General features: G+C 36.5%; 1 protein-coding gene across 35 annotated transcripts in view; it reads right to left on the bottom strand.

Annotated features, from left to right (window-relative positions):
• LOC106883309 (teneurin-m) overlaps positions 1-22800 on the bottom strand; it is a 572946-nt gene that overhangs the window by 119545 nt on the left and 430601 nt on the right. For all 35 annotated transcript variants that reach the window (XM_089355687.1, XM_052969800.2, XM_052969805.2 and 32 more), the window contains 8 exons: positions 20045-20164; positions 14597-14876; positions 13129-13396; positions 11328-11468; positions 9620-9872; positions 4042-4277; positions 2996-3153; positions 1-700 (listed from right to left, as the gene is read on the bottom strand). The exon at positions 1-700 is cut by the window's left edge. In XM_089355687.1, coding sequence (XP_089211813.1) covers positions 1-700; positions 2996-3153; positions 4042-4277; positions 9620-9872; positions 11328-11468; positions 13129-13396; positions 14597-14876; positions 20045-20164 — 2156 coding nt within the window. The remainder of the gene's footprint in view (positions 701-2995; positions 3154-4041; positions 4278-9619; positions 9873-11327; positions 11469-13128; positions 13397-14596; positions 14877-20044; positions 20165-22800) is intronic.

Below are 22800 nucleotides of genomic sequence, written 5' to 3'. Positions count from 1 at the left end.
CAGCTGCATCAGACACTTCTACCAGTTTTCCATAGAAGGAGTTGACACTGTATGTGTAGTTGTACATGAATAGATTGGTCATTATGTTTATTGAATACTGGTGCTGACCGTTCTTGTTAAATATATACAATTCTTGAGTTTCAGGAGACATCACTTCATATTGATTGAGCAAGTTAGGTTGAGGAAGTTCAGAAACAATAGAATACAAGCGCAAATTCCCCATGTCAGCTATATGCATCACGCCATCGGGTGTAACTGTTATTGATGTTGGTGTGTACAGCAACGCTTGAGCTGCCAGAGTTTCTTTGGAATCATAGCATTTACAGTTTGGTTTTTCACAGTCACATTTTGATTTTGCTCCTGCAAAATGATGAATTCTTCCATCAGTTGTAACAACCCTCACTCTGTTGATTTGGTGACTGTCACTCTCTACAATATACAAGTCTCCGTGGGGACTGAATGTCATACTTTCAGGAGAAGATAGACTAACATGATTGGCAATACTTGAGGCCTGCTCGTCATCAGAGAGGATGCCAGTTGGTAAGAAGCTTGTCTGTTTTAATGGACAGTGCGCTTGTCGACCAGCAACAACAATGAGCTTCTTGTCCAAGGTGAATTTCAGCACCACCTTGTTGTCGAGAATGTGAAGCGTATCATCCAGAGGGTCAATGGCCAAAGCAGTTGGCCAACGAAGGCTCACCTGAAAATAAAAGAATAAGGTCAAGTCAACAAATTAGCAGCAACAATAACACAAATAGCAATATATATATATATATATATATATATATATATATATATATGTATGTGTGTGTGTGTGTATGAATATATGTGTATGTGTATATATTACATATATATATATGCATATGACTGCTTTTTATAAACAAACATTGACGCATCAAGTTAGTAGATGCTTTTAGAGATGAAGGAAATGTTGAGTGCAAGAGAATAGCTGTAAAAACAGCAAATTGGGTAAAATACCCCAAGAGATGGGAAAAAGGTGGACAGCAGTCACTACAAAGAATCGAACGTGGTACTTTCCATCTGTAAGAGTATTCTATTGAATTTTCTGTTTTCACAGCTATCGCATTTAAGATTTATATCTATATGTGTGTGTGTGTGTGTGTGTGTGGTGTTGTGTGGTTAAGAAAGTCATTCCCAATCATATTGGCGAGAGGGCCAGTCCCACAGCAAATGTTAGCTACTGTAGCCCTAGCATGACCAAAAAACTTGTGGCCAATTCTATATGTGTGTATGGGTGTCTCCTCTATGCCATGGAATACTTGGCCTTCTACTGCAGGCACATCAATGAGTCCAGCTTCATCATCTGCATTTCATCTTGCATATCAAATGGCAGGATTGCATTCCTGAAATCGAGGTCCTGCACTGCACTAGTGCAGTTAGTGTGGATGCCCTCATTACCTCATTGCAACTTCACTGGGTAGAGCAAGTTTGCAGGATGGAGGGTGGCAGACTCCAAAAGGCAGTTTGCTATGCTGAAGTGCATCAGGGCAGGTGGGGCCGTGGTGGCCAGATATTGTAATACAGGGATGTGCTGAAAAGACATTTGAAGAACACCGGCACCTCCCCAGACTCCAGGGAGAAGAGGCCCTGCAGCACGATGAATAGCACCAATCACTGAAGAACATAATTCCACCCATTGAAGAGAAACAACAGAGAAAATATGAAAGAGCCCATGAGAGGCATCACTTCTCCGTTGCATCAAGTAGCTCCACCTGCAGAAGATGCCGTTGCAGCTGCAGATCAAGAACTGGCTTTAGAGCCCGTATGTAAGCCTACGAGAGATAATTCCTGAGCAAGAACAGCCAAAGCTGATGCATGATGGCCAGCCAGAGATGACATTATAGTAATGAAAGTGAGGAAAGAAGCAGCAGAATCACTGTTATGTTTGTTTCTGTAATCAAACGAAGTCTCAGTTTCATTTACTCTTTCCTTGCTTAAATTACTTTTATTTTTATACACTCTGCAAAGTGTATATTATACCTACTGGGTCTTTAGTTGGAATTTCAAAGTGCTCCCCTTTCTAATTAGTTGGAGTTTCACTAATCTCCCTTTGATTATTGGAATACTATACTAAGCTAAGATCCGGCATAATACGCTGATGAAATGATTACCATGATTATATTTATCCCCTTGATCAATATGTGTGTGCAGGTGTATGTATATCTGTATATTTATGTATATTTATATGGTGGTTTGTTATGGCTGTCTGTGAGTGACCGTTGCTTTCGCACATGTAAAGCACTTAGCTGTATAAGCAACTCATCAGACTTGTTGGCTGGAGGCACGTAAACTCTCAACAACTGAATTTACTTACCTACCCACTCACTCTGTCCTTTCCTTTAAACTAATTCTCTTCTATCCATCCTCCTGTCACAATTTTGCCACGTTTCTCTTTTCTAACTGGGGTCGCCATGTATCCACACTACAGCAACACACGTTTCTGATGCTCTGCCATACTTAAACATTTCCTCACCTGGCATTAAACCACCTCCCTCAACACTACACCTCCACAGTTGTAGGTCTTATCTTGCAAGTTATTTGGTGGCCTCACTAGTGCTGGTGCCACATAAAAAGCACTCAGTGCACTCTGTGAAATGGTTGGTGATAGGAAGAGCATCCAGCTACAGAAACCATACCAAAACAGACACTGAAATTTGGTGGAGTCCTCTGGTTTAGCAGATCCTGTTGATCCAGTCAACACATGCCACTAGCATGGACAATGGACATTAAATTATGAGGATGATGAGACGATGATGAAATACAAAGATATTGCATGATTGTGTTTCATAAACATTCCAGTTCTGGTAAAGGTATTACTTCTTCAACAGTTTCTAGTTTATAGAGGTTTCGTAGTACACACACAGACACACACATATATATATATATATATACATAGCGAGTAACTCAAAATAGATATAAAGTTTTCTAGATAATTATGCAATGTGAAGAAAGAAATGAAGTGAGCAATATTTACCTTGTCGGCAGATACAATTTCATCACATGGCAATGGTGTCCATTTACCAACCAGTTCTTGAGAACCAATCAGAGTGCTGATGCGGCCATTGGTACTGACATGGCGAATATTGGGACCATCAGCAAAGTAGATGACACCATCTTTGTTGATTGCAATACCTGGATGAAAGGAAGAAAACATAATCAAAATAAATTATTACAGCTGACACCAGAAGAGATAATCATTAAAAAAAAAAAAAACTATGGTAAAATTCAGACAATGCAATGTTGCATTGTGCTGAGGTGAAATCAGTTACCTGGGAATGTTGAAAAATATGATAAAGCACTCGGTATTTATGGTAAACCACATAGTAGTAGTTCCTACATTAAGGTTTAATTAAAAAACAGGGAACTGAATATCCCCAGCCGCTTACATTTTTATTGCTTCCCATAAGCAATTACTTATCATTCCATTCTATTTCTGTGTGTGTGTGTGATCATGTGTGCATGAATGTCTGTGTGTCTTTGTCTTGACATCACATGATGGTTCTTAACAAGCTTTAAAGTCTTCCATGAAAACATGCCTGAGAGTTACCAGTTGTGTAACTGGGGCCATACTGGGGCAACGTTTTGAGGTATTTAAGTCAAATAGATCAACCACAGTACTTATTCTATCAGTCCCTTTTGCTGAACCACTAGGTTACAGGGACATAAACACACCAACACCAGTTGTCAAGTAGTGTTCAAGGACAAACACACACACATGCACACACACACACATACACACACATACACACACACACATACACACACACACATACACACATACACACACACACACACACACACACACACACATGCACATATACAATAGGCTTCTTTCTACCAAATCCATGATGCACAAGGCTTCAGTCGTCCTCAGGCTATAAAAGAAGACATTTGCCCAAAGTGCCACACAGGGGACTTAAACTCCCAGTCATGTGATTGGGAATATATATAGTTTTGCCAATATGGTTTTATTAAGTGTCCATTAAAAACAATGTGAGGTAACATGTATTACAATCCTACCTTTAGGATGACTTAAGCGAGCTTTCACAGCCAAGCTTCCATCCCCGCAGAGAGCAGTCTCCCCAGGTGTACATTCTTCCCCATTACCAGCAATGACTTCAAAGTTTTCTTCAAGGCGTCGTACTGGACCCATTGTCTTTACTCGCAGAATCTTATGACTCATAGAGTCTGATATGTAGAGGCGGCCATCAACAGGACTCACAGTCATGTAATATTTATAGGCTATGGATGATGTGCTGCAAAATAAAACATTAATTATCAGTGAACCAGTGGACAAATACATAAACATACTTTCAAACATATATACATTATATCACACATTTACACAGACACACATACATGCATAAGCAGAAACAAATACATACATACATACATACATACATACATACATACATATATATATATATATATTGATCATTGAATGGCAGTTTTTCATGCTGGTATGGGTTGGACAGTGTGACAGGAACCGTCAAAGCCAAAGAACTGCATCAAACTCTACTCTCTGCTTTGACTTGGTTTCTAAGTCTTGGGGTAAATATACAACCTGCTCTAAACTCCTCTGCGATGTCTTGTGGAACTATAATGAATAGAAAAGTACTGAGGATTGAACCTTGATGGACTTCTACCTTCATGCTAAATCAGCTTAAGGGTCAGCTATTGGAGATAATGGTTATATAGTTAAAAACTTGATGAAGGCTATGAAGTCTGGGAAGGAAGTTGGACCATTAAGGAGAGTCAGTAAGATGCTGAACTAATCAAGTACAACCAGAGAAGAGATGCTGATCACTCAAACACAGTTATGTAATTGTAAGACGAAGTTGTTGTACCCAATGATTGGCAAGGCAGTAGTATCCTCATCAGGTGAGAGATGCTTGAAAGAAACAACAAGCAAGGTGTCGAATTAATTTAGCAGCTTATAAAAGTAAGAGCAAGTGTTATAGCATAATTGATTAGGAAGAGAATTAGATGAAATGCAGTTCTGGTTTTTACCAGGACTGGGTGCCTCTGCTGCCTTGTTCTAGTGAGAAAGTTACAGGACAAATTCTTAGCTAAGAATAAACCATTATACCCAGCGTTCGTTGATTTGGAGATGAAATTCTTTGACAAGTAACTTCAATGTGATTACTAAGAAAAATAGGCTTGTGAGAGCTTGTACATGTTACATACAGGAAAGCTATTAGCAAGCAGATAGTTAGCAAGAAGTTCAACAAAGAATTTCACATGGCCAGGAAGCGTCCATAAGGGTTGCTTTCTCAGCTCCCAGCTGTTTAATGCTTTAGTATATTTATCCAGGCCATAACAAGTTTCAGACAGCTACTTATGATGTTGATGATGACCTGGTCCTCATAACTGAATTTATTCAACATTAGAAGAGAAATTGTAAAACATGTATCTCTACTCACTGCATAATACAAGTGAAGAGAAATAGGAGAACACTGGATTTTGCTGTTTGGGAATTTAGCTCTGTATTAAAATTCGGTCGAATCAAATTTTTGATTTTCATCTCAGGAGAAAGTATTGCAGTGGAGCAGGATATGATTTCAATAAGCTATACTCTCTTGCCTCTACATTTCTAGGCCTGACAAAATTATTAACATTTCACAAACTTGATCACACTGTCATAGCAAGTAGGTAACGTCAGTCGATTCAGAGACCGAGTCAGACTAATATCTTCATTCACTCTCAGCTCTGCACACAATATATCTCCATGCTTAGTGCTAGACTATTCTTGATTCAGAGGATGTCATGCAGCTATTTGTACTAAAATGGGATTTATAGTAATTAGTCAGTTTTAATATGTATACAGACACAGTGATTACCTAAATAACAAGCATGGTGATTACTACTAGATCAAAGGTTGCATTTACCTAAATTCTGATATAACTGCTGCCACAGGTCTGTAAAACGAATTGATTAAAAGCAGCCTGCTTATCATTTGCAAGCCAGGTATCTGTGCATGTGTGGTACAGTGTATGCATAGAGAGAGAGAGAGAGAGAGAGAGAGAGAGAGAGAGAGAGAGAGAGAGAGAGAGAGAGAGAGAGAGAGAGAGAGAGAGAGAGAGAGAGAATGTGTATTTGTTGGGAGATTGTTTTAAAATATGCTCAATACTAATTATTTTGAAGAAAGGTATTTATTTTGTCAAAGTAAATTCAACTTTGGAGACATTTCAGTTCACAAGAGAAGGGAATATAACTAACCATCACCTGGTATTTTCTCCATTTTCCTTCTATCACCAGTCTAAAACCCTACAACAACTGAACCTCGATGTGGCTTGTTAAAAATAATAGAATTTCCCTCATGTAACACACAATCATCTTATAAGGAAGAATTCGTCAGATAATGCAATGCCACACACAAAAAAAGACAAGATAGTCATGTCTTGTAAATTTTTTATCATGTGTCTAAGAGATGTTCTGGGACGTAACAACAAGAAAAGCATGAATGGTTATTTCGGACTTACGGACAAAAATCAACAACAGAGTAATTCCACCCCTCTACCCAAAGGATTTTCAAGTGTAAACTGTATCTACAGCTAATATTTCCACTCCTAAAAACAGTTTGCACAAAACCAATATTACACCACCACCACCACCATCTCTTTAATTATAATACTCAACTTGGTCCAAAGTCAACTCAAACTTTCATCTTTTTGAGGTTAATAAAATAAGTACCAGTTATGTGTTGAAGTCAATGTAATCAGCTTAAACCCCTCCCCTGAAATTGCTGGCCTTGTGCCAAAATTTGAAACCAATATTACTCAACTTGGTAGACAAACAAAACAACAAGAGTGACATCTCTTTTACTTCCTAACTTTAAATGTTAAATCAATTTTGCCTTCCATTTGTTGGGATCAGATAAAATATAATTAATATGCTTAGTATTATGCTATCTGCTAAATTTACTCACGAAATTTGGAGCCTTGTGCTAATTCATATTTATCATTTATATTTGATTGAAATGTAGGCATAGTTTATCATAATTTTCAAATCATTAGTAAAGTTGTTCTATTTATAGATCACTAAATAGTTCTATTTCTTCATGTTTCTATGCTTTTTAAATATTTCTGCTCTCATGATTTTATACATTGTACGGAAAAGGCATTCTAAATGAATGTGTGTATTTGTGTATGTTTGTGTGTGTGTGTGTGTGTGTGTGCACTTCTTCGTGTAAGTGTCAGTTTTTGTACAGGCGTAGATATGTGCATGTGTATGTATGTGTATTTGTTCAAATGCATGCCTACTTGTTTGTATTTTAATATAAGCCTCTTTTGGCATTATGTATGTGTGTGTGTTGTAATACATACATGAGTGTATGTGTGTGGATCTGTGTGTGTTGTGAGTATATTTTAATAATACATATTTTTCTTTAGCTGTGGTTGTTTATTTGTACATCTTTGTTGTTGTTATATTCATTCTGTGTATATTAATCATCATGTAACATATTTGTGAATGTTAAGAATTTATAGGAACCTGTTTATACATTGTTTATATAGACCCCTGTGAGTGTATGAGTGAATAAATTTATTTATGTCCTCATAAATATATGCAATTACATATTGCTTGTGTGTGTGTTTGTGTGGTGTATTTTCTCTAGTTTGTTTGTCTCACATTACATTTCTATCAAACTGACTTTTATTTTCTACATTCTTGCCTAAATTATATTTGACATGTTTCACTGCCAATTACACACACTTGCAATAACAAAAATCCTTTATAAAACTAATTTCTTTTAGAGTTCTTATTCCTCAACAGACTTCCCCTCTCTTTATTCTGCTATTTCTTTCTTCATTCTTCTACTTCTCCACCATTTTCATTTCCCATTGTTTTAGTCTTCATTCTCATCTTTCTTCTTCTTCTTCTTCTTCTTCTTCTTCTTCTTCTTCTTCTCCTCATCCTCCTCCTCCCCCTACCTCCATTAATCTTATCAGACTTCCTCGTTCTTTCTATCTTCTTACTACTATTTCTTTCCCCTTCTTTAAATATTTCCCCTTCATCTCCCAACAATTTTTCTATTTTCTTTTACACTTCTATTTTTCATTCACATTCCTCCTATACACTTCGTCCTCTCCTTCCCCTCCCACCACCTTCCTTTACTAATTTCTTCTTTCCATTTTTTTCATTCATCTTGTTGCTTCATTTTCTTCTACCCAATTATGTTAAATGTTGTCAGGATTTTTCCCCCCCAACAAACTTTTACTTTCATAATCTATGTTTCAGGTTTTCCATATTTCCATTTATTTATTTTTTTCTTTTCTTGACTGGGAATATACTTAAAGTCTAGAGATAGTGGGATGTGAATCTGTGTTGCAATAGAGATACTCAGCGACTTTTAAATTCTTGAAATTAAGAAAAAATTGAACAGAAATATATCATCATCATCATCATCATTGTTGTTTAACGTCTGTTTTCCATGCTGGTATGGGTTGAACAGCTCAACTGGGGTCTGGGAAGCCAGGAGGTTGCACAAGGCTCCAGTCTGATCTGGCAGTGTTTTTACAGCTGGATGCCCTTCCTGATGCCAACCACTCCGAGAGTGTAGTGGGTGCTTTTTTACATGCCACCAGCACAGGGACCAGAGGCAGCTGGCAATGGCCACAATTGGTAGGTGCTTTTTATGTGCCACCAGCACGGAAGCCAGATGATGATGACGATGATGATGATGACGACGATGATGATGATGACGATGCTGATATGAGTTCTGGAAATGCTATATTTTGGGTTCTCTGTCCCTAACAGTAACTCCCCATCCATGTGTTATGCCTGCTCCTTCCCTCTCCCCAGCAACTCTATCATCTTTACTGCTCCAGCTGCCCACCCCACTTCCACACTTCTGAATCCCTCTGTCTTCCTCAGCTCATGGCCCTTGTCTCCTCGACCCTCCAGCCCTATCCATTTTAGCAATCTGCTTTCCTACCCTTTATTCACTCATGCGATCAGACAATCTGGCAAATCAAGCTTCTACTCAGCTTTGACTTATGGGGGGGGGGGGCATTTGGGCACCTTATTGCCATTATCTATGTCTTGCAGCTCCTACTATATATGTTCTCTTTCTCTTTCCTCCCCACTAGATGTAATCACGAAGGACCCTCTGAAGGAACCTGCTTTGCACCTCCTCTTTCATAGCAAGACCCTCATTCCTTAACATCAAACTAACTTCCCAATCTCCCCCCAGGGCTCATAGCCTTCCCAACTGCATAGTGACCTTAATAATGCATGTGGCATGATAAAAGCACTCACTCTACACTGTAAAGTGGTTTGGCGTTAGGAAGGGCTTCCATGCCAAAACAGAAATTAGAGTAAATTGCAGTCCTTGGATACATCAGATCATTAAACCATCCAGTCTATGCCGTATATACACATGTACATGAATGTATGTGTGTGTGTGTGTGTGTGTGTGTGTGTGTGTGTGTGTGTGCAACTGCTTGAAGAAAATTATAGTCATGATTACAATAATGAAAAAGATGGGAAGGAGAAAGTGAGAGAAAGAAGAATAAGAATACAAAGCTATACTCTCCAGTTCTAACTAAAAAGGAATTCATCCCATTTTACAAAGAAATATAAAAAAAAGAGTGCTTACCTCATCTGCAAGATACTAGCCACTTCTTCTCTACTTGGAGACAGTTTGCGTATCAGGTTGTAATCGCCTACGTACAAGCTCCCATCAAGTCCACTTGCAAGGGCCACTGGTGCAAGCAGCTGCTTGTCCAGTGCCTTCCCATCAGAGTTGTCTCCAAGTAGTTTGCGACGGGAACCATTTCCAAGAATGTTAACAAGTTTTTTAGGTTTCTCTTTCAGGTAAATGTTGGTGCCATCACCTTTGTGCAGGATTCCTACAAACAAAAACAAATTAATATGTAAATTTGGAGGAAATTGAATTTTCAGAATTTAAATCTGCACACACACACACACACATTTTAACCTCTCAACTGGTACAAAGCCATCTCCTGCAGTACCATTCCTTATCCTAGCTGAGAAGTCTTTGTCTTCCAAGTTACTTGGCAACCCTCTGGTTTTGGGGCCCATGTAAAAAGTACCAGAGCTTATGTCATGTAAAAATCACCCAGTCCATACTCTGTTAAGTGGTTGGCATTAGCAAGGTTAACCAGCCATAGAAACTGTGCCAAGACAGACAATTGGAGCCTGGTGCAGCTCTCTGGCTTACAAGCTCCTGACAAACTGTGCAACCCATGCCAGCATGGAACATAGATGTTCAATGATGATGATCAACGTACATTCATGCATACAGACAGACAGACAGAACTATAAATATTTGTAAAACTTTCCAGAAGTTTATTACTTAAATACGTTTGCATATCGAAATATACAACTAAATACATAAGAATGCATACGTAAAACAAAACATTCAAATATACTCCTGCACTGGCTCCAAATACTGCACATATACACATACCTGTAAAAATACCATTATCCAGTTATCCCTCTTGTCGAAATGTCAGCATGAGAAATGGACATTAAATGGTGATGATGATGTTATATAGATACAGACATACATACGTATGCATGCATATCTAAGTCCTACATCCATACTGGGATGACTAGGTTAGTGCACCTGGAATGTTTCTCTTCAGGGTGCATATCTGAGCAAGGTTGGCCGTGCAGCAAGTTTCCCATCTCAATGCCAGTGATGCTGTTGAAGGAAAAAGTGTGGCCAAATGCACCTTTGCTTCCATGTTGTCACAGACAAACCCAGAATGCAAATAGATGGAACAAATGTCATTAAGTTCAATGTTAGTTCCTCATCACCAGCAGCAGTGGCAGCAGAAGCACACCATTATTGTTATCCTCCCCTATTGTCATCTCTGCCAAATATTAGTCTTGCTGTCAATGCTATCATAATTACTTTTCAATAGAACATTTCCTTCGATTGATAATTACCAGTTTGTTATCAATGAAAATGGTGTCTATTTCTAAATGGGAATGGTAAAAAAGTTGCAACTGACAGAATTTATGAGGATGTATGCTTAATGGCTGAAGACTTCCTAATCTATATCCAGTCACTAATCCTGCTTAGGGACTCAAAACAAAGATGCTTCAAAACTCAACCTCTAGCAAGTTTTTTTGGAACCAATTTGATTAAACTTGCCACAGGCTACCAGTGAGTCCAGAGCTGTGTCACTAAATAGTTACAATTGTAATACTGTCTTTAACTTGAGATTCCTTTCATCCATTTGTTCAATGTAATTAACAGATATGAAATATAAAAAAAACATTTCATCCAAACATTTGTCTTCATGATTGGAATAAAGTTGTTGGTAAGAACCTACCTTCCTGAAAGTTATATGTATGGTGAATATCCAGATTCCATCCACCAATCTCAGAAGATGTTAAATCGTAGCCACTCATTGTTGTACTCCGAGCTTCCCAAAAGATGTAATGACAATTTTGGTACTGATACCCAACAAACACTAGCAACACAAAAAAGAAAAAAAAAATTGCAATACATGAGAGTTTGGTTCACTATTATGAATACATTAAAAATACAAAACATATATTAAATCCATAAGACTATTCCCACATGTTTATCTAATTGATAACACAATATATTTTAAATCAATTCCTCATAAGAATCATGGATTTGCATGCACACACACAAATATTTACACCAACCTGATGCTGAATGCTGTGCATAATGAGTTGAACATGAAATAGGGCCCATGAACCAGTCATCAAAATCAGCCTATATCAAGATGAATGGGGAAGTTTGTTCTGAGATTTGACACTAAAGACTCTTCTCCACAAGTTGAATTAGCTTTGGGAACTGATAAACCACCATTTTACTTGGTGGGGAGGGTATACATTATATTAATATGTCTTTTTCTCTAATTTCAGTTGCATATTTTAGATATACATACTGCATTTTCTAAACTCATATCTCATGTGTGAGTGTGTGAGTATGCGTGTGTGCAGGCATGCACATACACATACACAAGAGAGAGAGAGAGAGAGAGAGAGAGAGAGAGAGAGAGAGAGAGAGAGAGAGAGAGAGAGAGAGAGAGAGAGAGAGAGAACGGAGTCGTTTTCTTGGGTAAAATAATGCTGGTGAGTGGATATGAACTGCTTGTGCTCCATGAACTTCACCTTCTGAAATCTCTAATCATACACACATACATACATATGTGATCATTTTATCCATTCTGAATTTCTTTCCACTAATCATTTCAGTCACTTTGTACCACTAATCACTCAATTATGAAATAATAAGAGAAATAGATATTGAGCAAACAGCTAGATCTAAACCACCAAGTTCTATATCCCATATCCAAGGACACTGTGCAACAGTTACGGCAGGTTTTGAACTCATTATGCTATGTCAGTAATTTCATGCCATGGGTTAATAACCATTGCAACTTGTCTCATGAAGCACAAGTGAATGGAGCCTTTGTGAGCATACAAGTTGCACATGGTTGAATGGTCAGATATTCTGGTCCTGCTACCCGAGTCCAGTCAAAAGCATCCTACCTTTGACCACCACAAAATGGCTTAATTCTTTGCTTGTACACTTTAAAGTAATTTTTCTCATAAGGCACGAAATTTTACTAAATTTTAGAGAGATCTAAATCTCATACACTTGCTCAATGCGATGGTGAAGAAAGAAGCATAATATGGATGTAAATCTATTCTCTCTTTTCATTAATAAAGAAAGGGAGAAACAATTTCAGTTATTTAAATGTCCTTTTTTTTTTTTTTACAGTGTGTGTGTGTGTGTTTGTGGGGGGACTGGTATTTGTCTGTTTGAGAACCATTACTTTTAAGTACTGCAAAATATCTTTTCAACAGATAATTCTAGCTCTTCACAGATCCTTATGATAAACTGAAATACTACCTAACAGTATAACTTTCTCTCTCTCTCTCTCTCCAAAAAACTGATTAAAATCCTCATGGATCATCGAGATTTGTGAAAGAATGATTTTCTAGCATTATAAAAAACATAACAAGAAAACTCCTAAAAGCTGTGCTTCTTTGGCCCAGTCTTAGCCAATCAGCTCAAATTAGCATGTGAGGAAACTGGTAATAAAGATATTCTTTCCATTAATGATTTTTCATCAAAATCCAAAATACACTTACCTCTGGCTGTAACAATACCATAAACTTTCTGGCGGTAAACATTTCGACGATTCCAAGAAAAAGTATACTTGAGGTTTGGATCAGCTTCAAAGACCTTCTCCATAACAATTCCTTCTACAGACACTCTCAGATGCACCACAGCTAAGGATTCTGGGATCCTGCTAGGCGTCATCTGAATCAAAATAACCGACATATATCCGGCAGATTCACTACTGTGATAGACTAAATGAACATTAGTGTGAGGAATGGACAAGCTCTCCTGTAGTACCTGCAAATAATAGCAAAAAAGAAATTGTAAAATGGATTGGGGCTTGCTTGATTAATTATGGAATAATTAAAGGCAAAGTTGGTCTTGGAATAAAACACACACACACATACACACACATGTGTGGTTGACAGTTTATATTGTTGGTTGATGATATTGCAGAACCAGTAACATAACTACCTCTGCTGTGCTTTGATTCTTTCAAGAAGCAAGTACCTAACCCCAGGTACACTTACTACTACTTTACCCATGGATAAACTCCACCAGTTGATGGTTCTCAAAAAGTACTAGTTTTTCAATGTCATTGTAATTAAACCATCAAAACAATCAGAAAACAAAGCCAAGATGCATGGAATATCCATTTCCCTCCCTTGTTTCTCACATTAAATTCCTATGAAAGCACAATCTAAATCATCTGAATGTTATTTGTTGAAACTTTCATTATAATACCCATTGTTCTGAATGTTACAAGAAAACAAAATTGATGGGGGGGAATTATGTGAAATTCCTCTTCCCCCAAAATTTTTTACCACAAATTGCAATATAACCGTAATCCACACCATCTGAAATGTATTTGTAGAAACTCTCATGATTCAATAACTATTTCTGAAGAAGTTATGAAGAAGCAAATACAGCAGGGCACATTTCTGTAGTTATGCTTTGAATTTACTGTGGGAGTGAGTACTACCAGATGAATAAAGGGCTTAAAGGAAAATTAGACATAATGTATAACAAAACAGAAAATTTAATCATATTGGAAATAAAAGGAGTAAATATCATTTAGCAACTAGCAGAAAACTGCTAGAAGGGTGGTCTTTTTGCTAGTATGTATATATATATGCATGTAACTGCATGTATAATACTCATAAAACAGCAGAATTTAAATCTGTGTGAGAAGAAAATCTAATGACCTGTGTACACTTAACAACTACTGAAATTACAAATCATTTTGGAAATCCTTTATGACAAATGTACACAGCCTGTGAAATATTGTTTAACATTCTCATTGATTGTGGATATCTCTTGGATCTAAAATCATACATCTATTGATCTTCTATATTTTCTTTTGTTATTTAAATCATTTTGAAGCTATGTCACACACACACACACTCCCACTTGAGCAGTTTCACTGTTACACCACATTTAGTTATGTTTCTGGATATTACTGTTGTTCATAATTTCATAAAGCAAAAGTTTAATCACCTGAGACTCTGGGATGATAGTGGTCTTCTCTGGACAGGCACCAAGTTGGGTGTGTTGCCAAGTTGAGAGGACAACTGGCCGTAGCAGATAGTATTGGTGTTCAACATTGCACAGGATTGGATTTGGTGCTATCCAGTCATCATCTTCCAAAGTCATGATCACTGTGTCCATTGTTATAATTTGGTTCCAAGGTACGAGAACGCTAGCACTTTGAGCAGGAAACGGCTCTCTGTTGAACTGTAGTGTCACTGAGCCACCACCATTGACTAAAATGTCAAACCTGCAAAATAAGAGATTGGGATCAACAAAACCAGAAAAGTAAAAAATTAGGCAACAAAAAACCACATTGACAGATAAAATAATTTTGTGTTGTGGTTTTCAGACAAATCTAGTTTTGTCTGAAATTTGTCATCAATTTAAATTTGTCTCTTTTTCATGGCTCACTAACTGTTAAAGACAACAGTGTGACAGAAATGGTAAGATGATCCTGATTTTCCAAAGTTGATATAGAAAGATGTAGAGCTATGTCATGCAACTCGGTCAAGTTTTCAAAGATTTAAAAATAAAAAATTTAAACAAATCCCAGAGCATTTTTAACTTCTTTTTTTTTTTTCTACATTTCTACCTGTGAGGAATAGAATAACTTTGTTGTACACCTTATAGAGTTACTACCTACACCTTTTCTACACACAGCCCTGCTCAATATGTAGAAAAGGAGTAGCTAGAAACTCCCAGTGCAAGTTATGGACACATAAGGAGTGCTGCAATATGAAAGGGAAGTTAACAAATAAAGTAGAGTTTGTGTGTGGCAGATGTAGAGATACAATAAACACTAGAATTGTACAGAAAACAGACTGCATCAAATGCCAGCAGTGGGATACCTAGAAGTAGATGATAGCTTCCATTCTCTCGGCAACCAAGTCTGCAGTGAAGGTGGGTGCACCGAGAGTTGCAAGAATAAGAACTGACTGAGCAAAGTTCAAAGAGCATCTACCTTTGTTGGTAAGAAAGAGCCTCTCCTGCAGAGTGAAAGGCAGATTACTGTATGATGCCTGTGTGTGTGTGTGAACAGCCATACTATATTGGCAGTGAAACATGGGCTGTGACTGCAGACAGAGGATGTACAAAAGCTTGAAAGAAATGAAGTCAGTAATGCTTTACTGGATGTGCAATGTCAATGTATGACAGAGTGTGAGCACCTTGAGAGAAAAATTGGGCATATGAGGCATTAGATGTGGTATGCAAAGAAGAAGACTGCTCTGGGATGGTCATGTGAAGCATATGGATGAGGACAGTTGCATAAAGAAGTGCTGATCTCTAAATATGAAGGGAACCTGTGGAAGAAGTGGACCCAGGAAGACATGGGATGAGGTGGTCAAACATGATCATTGGATGTTGGGTCTTATGGAAGTGATGACAAGTGACCAAGACCTTTGGCGATTTGCTGTGCTTGAGAAACTCATCAAACCAAGTGAAATCATAATCATGGCCAGTTCCTGGTGACACGTAAAAGGCACCCACTACTCTCATGGAGTGGTTGGCATTAGGAAGGACATCCAGCCATAGAAATTAAGCCAAATCAAACTGGAGCCTGCTACAGCTCTCCAGCTTACCAGTTCCAGTTAAGCCATCTCACCCATGCCAGCATGGAAAATGGATGCTAAATGATGATGATGATGATGATGATGATGAAGTAAGTTTAATTAATTATTCTACCACCTTAAAAACTTACAAACATGTAAATTGAGAAATCAATGAATTCTTTTCAATTCTATTTATATTCATGACTCAGTAATTTCCCCAATGATTAAGGAGGCACAGTAATTATTTATCCCATTTTTCTGATGTTTTTTAAAGCTTATTTGATACAAATCAGTGATTTCTAAAGTGTCCTCGCATGATTCACTGGACACAGGAAGAAATTAACTTTGCTCTTGGAATTCTTGTTTCTTTTTTTTTTTTCTTCCTTTAAACATTTTTGCTTTACTCCTGAATTGGATATATTAATGATTTGTCGATGGTCTAATAATGCCTGATATGGCTCACTTAGCTTGTTGACGTCCAGTTTCGCTGAGTCTCATTTGAAAAGAAAAAAAACCTTGTCTTTGTCAATATGACCAGCAAAACTGGTCATATTGAAATTAAACATCAGTCTTCTAAAATGTCAATAATTTGTCTCCAAGCACCTTTAAAGGCACACAAAATACAGTTTTGTATTACTTTGTGTTTATGTCACTAATTTAATGAAAGATAAATCTTTGGTTTTTTTATCTCACTAGATAACATTGAATTGTTATTTCTTATACAAGCACAAGTAAGAGTCCAATATCTGACAGCCAGGTGGGCATAATGTCCTGCCCAAAATACAAAAAAAAAAAAAATCTATTTGATCTCAGAATTTTAAATTATGAATCTTGCAAACCAAATACAAAAATGGAAAATTGAGTACCTGTTCCAAAATGATGAGGTACATGTACATCTAAAAATCAAGATCTATATACACTGCCAGCTAGATTTTCTACTAATTTTGACTTTAGTGGATTAAACAGTTTGGCAATTACAAGTGTTATTTAGATACTGCTCAGGTAGAGTGTGCTTGTTTCAGATCTGTTTCTATGTTACTGTATATGACAATTTTAGAATTGACTGATAGCATCCTAACATGTCTTGAGAAGCAACTAAAAGGGATAGCATCCAGAATGGGAACCAGCTGTAAAACATTAAATCAAAAATAAACCATGATGTGTATGATTCAGAAAACTTCTATGGAGCACACAAGACAACCACCGCTTAAGACAGGAAATTGTCTTAAATTGCTTGCTGTTGTTGTTTTGTTGAGAGATATGTTTCAGTAGCTTTGTTAAATTACTTTGTGTATTTATGATTTTTTAAATTTGTAAAATGTTTTTTTATATAGTCACAAGAGGAAGAACAGGGATAACATACTTGATCTTTTTAGTTCTCCTCCTCCTTTCTGACACATGTGAAACTGATATATATATATATATATATATATATATATATATCATCATCATCATCGTCGTCGTCATTTAACGTCCGCTTTCCATGCTAGCATGGGTTGGACTATTTGACAGAGTTTCTACAGCTGGATGCCCTTCCTAACGCCAACCACTCAGAGAGTGTAGTGATATATATATATATATATATACACACTTGACACTAAACATGAATTTTCTTTAATATCAGTCTTGAGAATTTGGCAAGTTTAACCCTTTCGTTACCAACCTGTCTGAAACCAGCTCTGGCTCTGTAGTACAGATGTCTTGTTTGCATAAGTTTTAAATTAAAATCTTCCACCAAATCTTAGTCACGTTTTATGTTCCTAATACTAGCTGAATGATAACTAAGTTATTTTACTAAATTCTTTGTTATATTTAAAATAATTGAAAGAAACACAGAACATCTCAAAATAAATATGGTAATGAAAGGGTTAAGCAAAACTTTTGAGTTCAGTTGATGAAATGTTAGTCTCTTCAGTTTACTAAAATCCCTGCTCAGAATTCTTAGCTTGAGATATAATGATATTGATATGGTTCATTAAAAACTGATATTTAAGTGTTACATTCATTGGAACAGGCATGTTCTTATGACTATGAGAGAAATAGTCTGCTAAACTTCTTCATAAGTTCTGAAAAAAAGTTTGCAAGCTCCTCTTAAACTGTATCCCTAAAGCCTGAGCCATTTCATTTCCCTTGCCCTTCAAACCTACAGTTTATGACCATAATTAATGGGCGAGACTTGGATTAATTCTGCTGATCAACTACATCAAAAATGAATGTATAATTAGCATCATTAATGGTTCTTCACAGTTTCCATTTTAAGAACGAAGGTGGTTCAACTGATACAGTATCTAAAAAATAATTGTAAAATTTAAAATAAAGTGACCAATAGATCAGACCCAACCCCTGCACTACTTTAAATGTACAGCATTATTATCAACAACCACAGAAGCAGTGTAAGATCTGTAAGTGCTTTTTTAGCTTGCAGTGTTGAGATTTAACTCTTCATATAAGTAAAAGTTAGACAGGGATAAAATTATTGTCATCCATAAACAAACTGAATTGATTTTCTTTAGAAAGGCTCTAAGATGAAGTTTCTAGCAGAACTCTCAGGGTGAAAGGAATGACTGGATTTAACATCATTAAACTTTAAATACAAATTGGGTAAAACCTAGCCTCTAGTTTAATTGTCGAGTTTATGAACCTGAGACTACCCTGATTGGGAAGCACATTTCTGTAGGGTTCAGACTGAGAAACCATTATAATGAGCCATATTTTGTATTGCTTGAAACATCTCAATCTAACAAATATATTTTTTTATCAATCAAAATGACATTGCAGATTTCATCAAACATAGCACCACAACAGTCTTTGCAGATAAATCTAAGCTTCAGAGATTCATGATTGAAAGAAACTTCAATCAGATCTATACGCAGTGACCTAGTGGGCACAGGTAAACAATATGCAGCTGAATGAGGAAATCTTTGAGCTCATCCACCTTGGAAAAGAGAGCATACCCAAACAACCATATTCATACCATTGGGAGACCTACTTGTACCATCAAATGATATCAGAAACTTAGCTGCAATGCACACACCAACAAAATGTCATTTTGGCCCACAGAATGTGTGCATGGATTCTCAGAACTTTTCAGTCTACACATTATGAAATCCTTATCCTTCTCCATTCCACATCTGTGAGGACCGACCTCAATTACTGAAGCACATTGTGGTTCCCCTACACAAAACAAAATATGAGCATTGAAGCATGACAAAGATCAAACACAGAAATAGAACTGAATGGCATGATAAGCCTTCATTATTGGGCTCACATCCAAAATCTGAAAGTCTATTCTATCCAATGCCATCCTGAGCACTACATTATTTGAACAACGTGGAAAATATTCCACCAGTATTATCCAAGCAAAGTCATTATCGAGTTTATGAGTCACACAAGGCTAGGACCCCTGTGCCAAGCACTCCCTACAAAAGTCAAGTTTACATCAAATAAGAACATAACAACACAACTTTCTTTTACCTTGAATGGTGCTGCCCTAATCAATGTTTTCCTGAAGGAAATTAATGAACAAAAACAAAAAAGACCCCACAACCTTCAAATGGTATTTGCACAAAGTCCTCCAAGAAGTACCACACAGACCACCAACTTGTGGGTACATCTCAGCCAAAAGCAACTCTTTGCTCAAATGGTTCATGATGTTCCAAAACATTACTTAAACGGTGTCCCTAGGTGGTGTTATTAAGTTAGTGATGGCCTGGGCCAATAATGTCTGAAACTGTTCTAAGTTATATTTCTATTTCTATCAATCAATTTGTTAAGCTTTCTAAATTTTAACTATCAGCCAATCCATCTATCTCTCTGCTTAATTTTACAGAGAGCAAGAGAATGGGAGAACAACAAAAAAACTGACCTTCCTCCAGCTCGAGTAAATGTATATCCATAAAGCGGTTGAGTGACTACTCCTACTCTCACACCAATAAGGGAACTTCCATCTCTGGTCAGCACACTTCCACTAATCACGGATACTTGGCTGCAAGAATAATAAGAAACGGTCAAAAGATTGTAACAAAATAAACAAGAAACATCTTTATATATAAGAACTAAGATATAAACTCAAATTAGCAAACCGTACTCATAAATTCGATTTAAAATGCGTATACATATATTAATACATATCTACACATATGAATATCTTTTAAAAATATTTATAAAATATAAATAAGTTCAAACAAACAATTCAAACTTTTTGAAGAATCCAAAAAGAGAGAAAAAATAATTTCCAATAAAAAAATTCATCATTTTCATAAAAACTAGCCAGAGCAAGTATTAAGAATACGAAAATAACAATTGAAAAAATTCGTTATAGGTATAAAAATATCATAAACAAGTACAAAAATGGAGAAAATATGTTAAAATCAAAATTGAATTTAATACAAAATTGAATTCAATACATATGCACATTTCAAAAGACAATACAAATATTTAAGAAAAAATCATAATAATAATTAGAGTTATGCATTGTCATTCTCATCAGTGTGAAGAATTTTTAGGAAGAACATTAAAAAAGTTATTAATAAAATTCAATACGGAAAAGCAAATGGGTTAATAGGGAAAAATTAAACCAGATATCTACAAACAAGTTGTAAAAGGGAGAAATAATAATAAGAGAGAAGAAAAGAAAGACATATCAATGTGTATGCAAGTCTTTTTAAATTATAGTTTTTTTGCGCAGATAGACTTGCATACACATTGATATGTCTTACTTTTTTGTCAGGATAAATTATTAAACTGATACCAATGCATTAATGATGTTTGTTTATCAATCTCCAAGGCAAGATATGCTAACAATCATTCAGCTTTTAACCTGAGACAGAGTAGAGGAGAAATCTGTGCAAGAGGAAGTAGTGCCATAAACAGATTGCTGATGTGAATAATTTTCAGCTTTTCCATAAATTAATTAACATGAAGTATTCATTGCAGAGCCTTTTATGTAACACCAAATTCATTGTTATATTGACAGACAACTTATTTCAACTATGACAATATAACATGTTATTTTATAGTGTTTGTTCAAAATGGAACTTTGCAGCAAGAAAAAAAAAGACATGATTGATATAGACGATAGGCTCAAATGAAAGAAATCCTGTTTACTAAGACTGTATGTTTTTCAGTGGACAGAGAAGATGGTGAACTAGATGTTTAATAAAAGATGACGACAAACAAAGCAGGTTTACCTGGCCTCAGTCAAATGCTATCTTTCTGATTTCAGTTATTGATGATGGAGAATAATCCAAAAGATGCAGTGTTGGGTCAAAATGATATAAATTTGAGAAAGATATTTTGTCAATGTCAACTTGGCCCTAATACATATAATTCAGGCTTGTTACCCGACTCTAAGTAAAGAGGTGCATATTTGCAAGGTATATCAGTTTAATATAATTAACACTGCTCTATGATGCTTACTCATGACTGCGAGGGACACTGAGTGAAAGTAGGCAAAGTAAAAAGCTACAAAATACAATCAATTAAAAACTAGAATATCACTTCAAGCCCCACGAGCCAAGAGTTTAACAACTTATGCACTAAACTACCACACCTGATTCCAAATTGTATGCACATATGAAATAGGGTTTGCCAATCGTTTATCACCAATGCTAACCTCTCCTCAATGACAACAACACTATTTCTCATTACATATATGGAATGTTTGCTGTCTTCCTCTTGGGATAGACAGCTGATAAGATGACTCTTTAGTTTTGTGACTCATCACCAAATATCCAAACAATGATCAGTGGTGTGACTGTGAACAGCCATGGTATAATGTACAGCATGACAACTGATTAACCGTTAACTCTGTTAAATAAATACTCCTTATGTAAACAAGTGAATTTATGATGAATATAAGCTTGATGATCATCTCACTGAAGATGAGGATGATGATGATGATGATGATGGTGTTGTGGTTGTTGTTGGTGGTGGTGGTGGCGGTAGTTATAGTAGTGAGCATGACAATGATAAATTTGACACTTTGGTGGTAAGAAATGTGATGAAAATGGTAATCATAATGATGCTGAGGTGGAAGGGATAATGATTATGACAAAGGTGACAGTAATGAGAAGAATGGCTACAGGAAAATAATTGAAAATGACAAGAGCCAAATGAGAACAGAAGAGAAAGAGAGATGGTGGAAGAGAGAGAGAGAGAGAGAGAGAGAGAGAGAGAGAGAGAGAGAGAGAGAGAGAGAGAGAGAGAGAGAGAGAGAGTGAGAGAGAGAGAGATAGAGAGAGTAAAGAGATGACAAAAGTACAATGGGGAGATAATCAGACAACGAGGAAAGGAAATGATGTGAAATTAATAAAAGCGAAAATGAAAGAAAAATGGGGAAGAAAAGAAATAAAAATAAGATTATTAGAAAAAATAACAAATGTATAACTAGCATGCATAAAATAGAGGTGTGTGTGTGTGTGTGTGTGTGTGTGTGTGTATACATATATATGCGCGTGCACACACACACATATATTGAGAGAGACAGACAGGGAGAGAGAGACACGTACACACATCAGTAGTCATATATATGTAGGAAAAGGAAAAGATACCTTTCATAAGACAGCAGTTAAGAAGTTTATATTCAAAATACTGACAGATTATACATACATATATGTACAC

The sequence above is a fragment of the Octopus bimaculoides genome, chromosome 7 (genome assembly GCF_046866305.1).
Source record: "Octopus bimaculoides isolate indiv1 chromosome 7, ASM4686630v1, whole genome shotgun sequence".
Classification (NCBI taxonomy): Eukaryota; Metazoa; Mollusca; class Cephalopoda; order Octopoda; family Octopodidae; genus Octopus; species Octopus bimaculoides.
The sequence above is the reverse complement of the archived record's forward strand: the minus strand, read 5'-3'. Positions and strand labels throughout refer to the sequence as shown.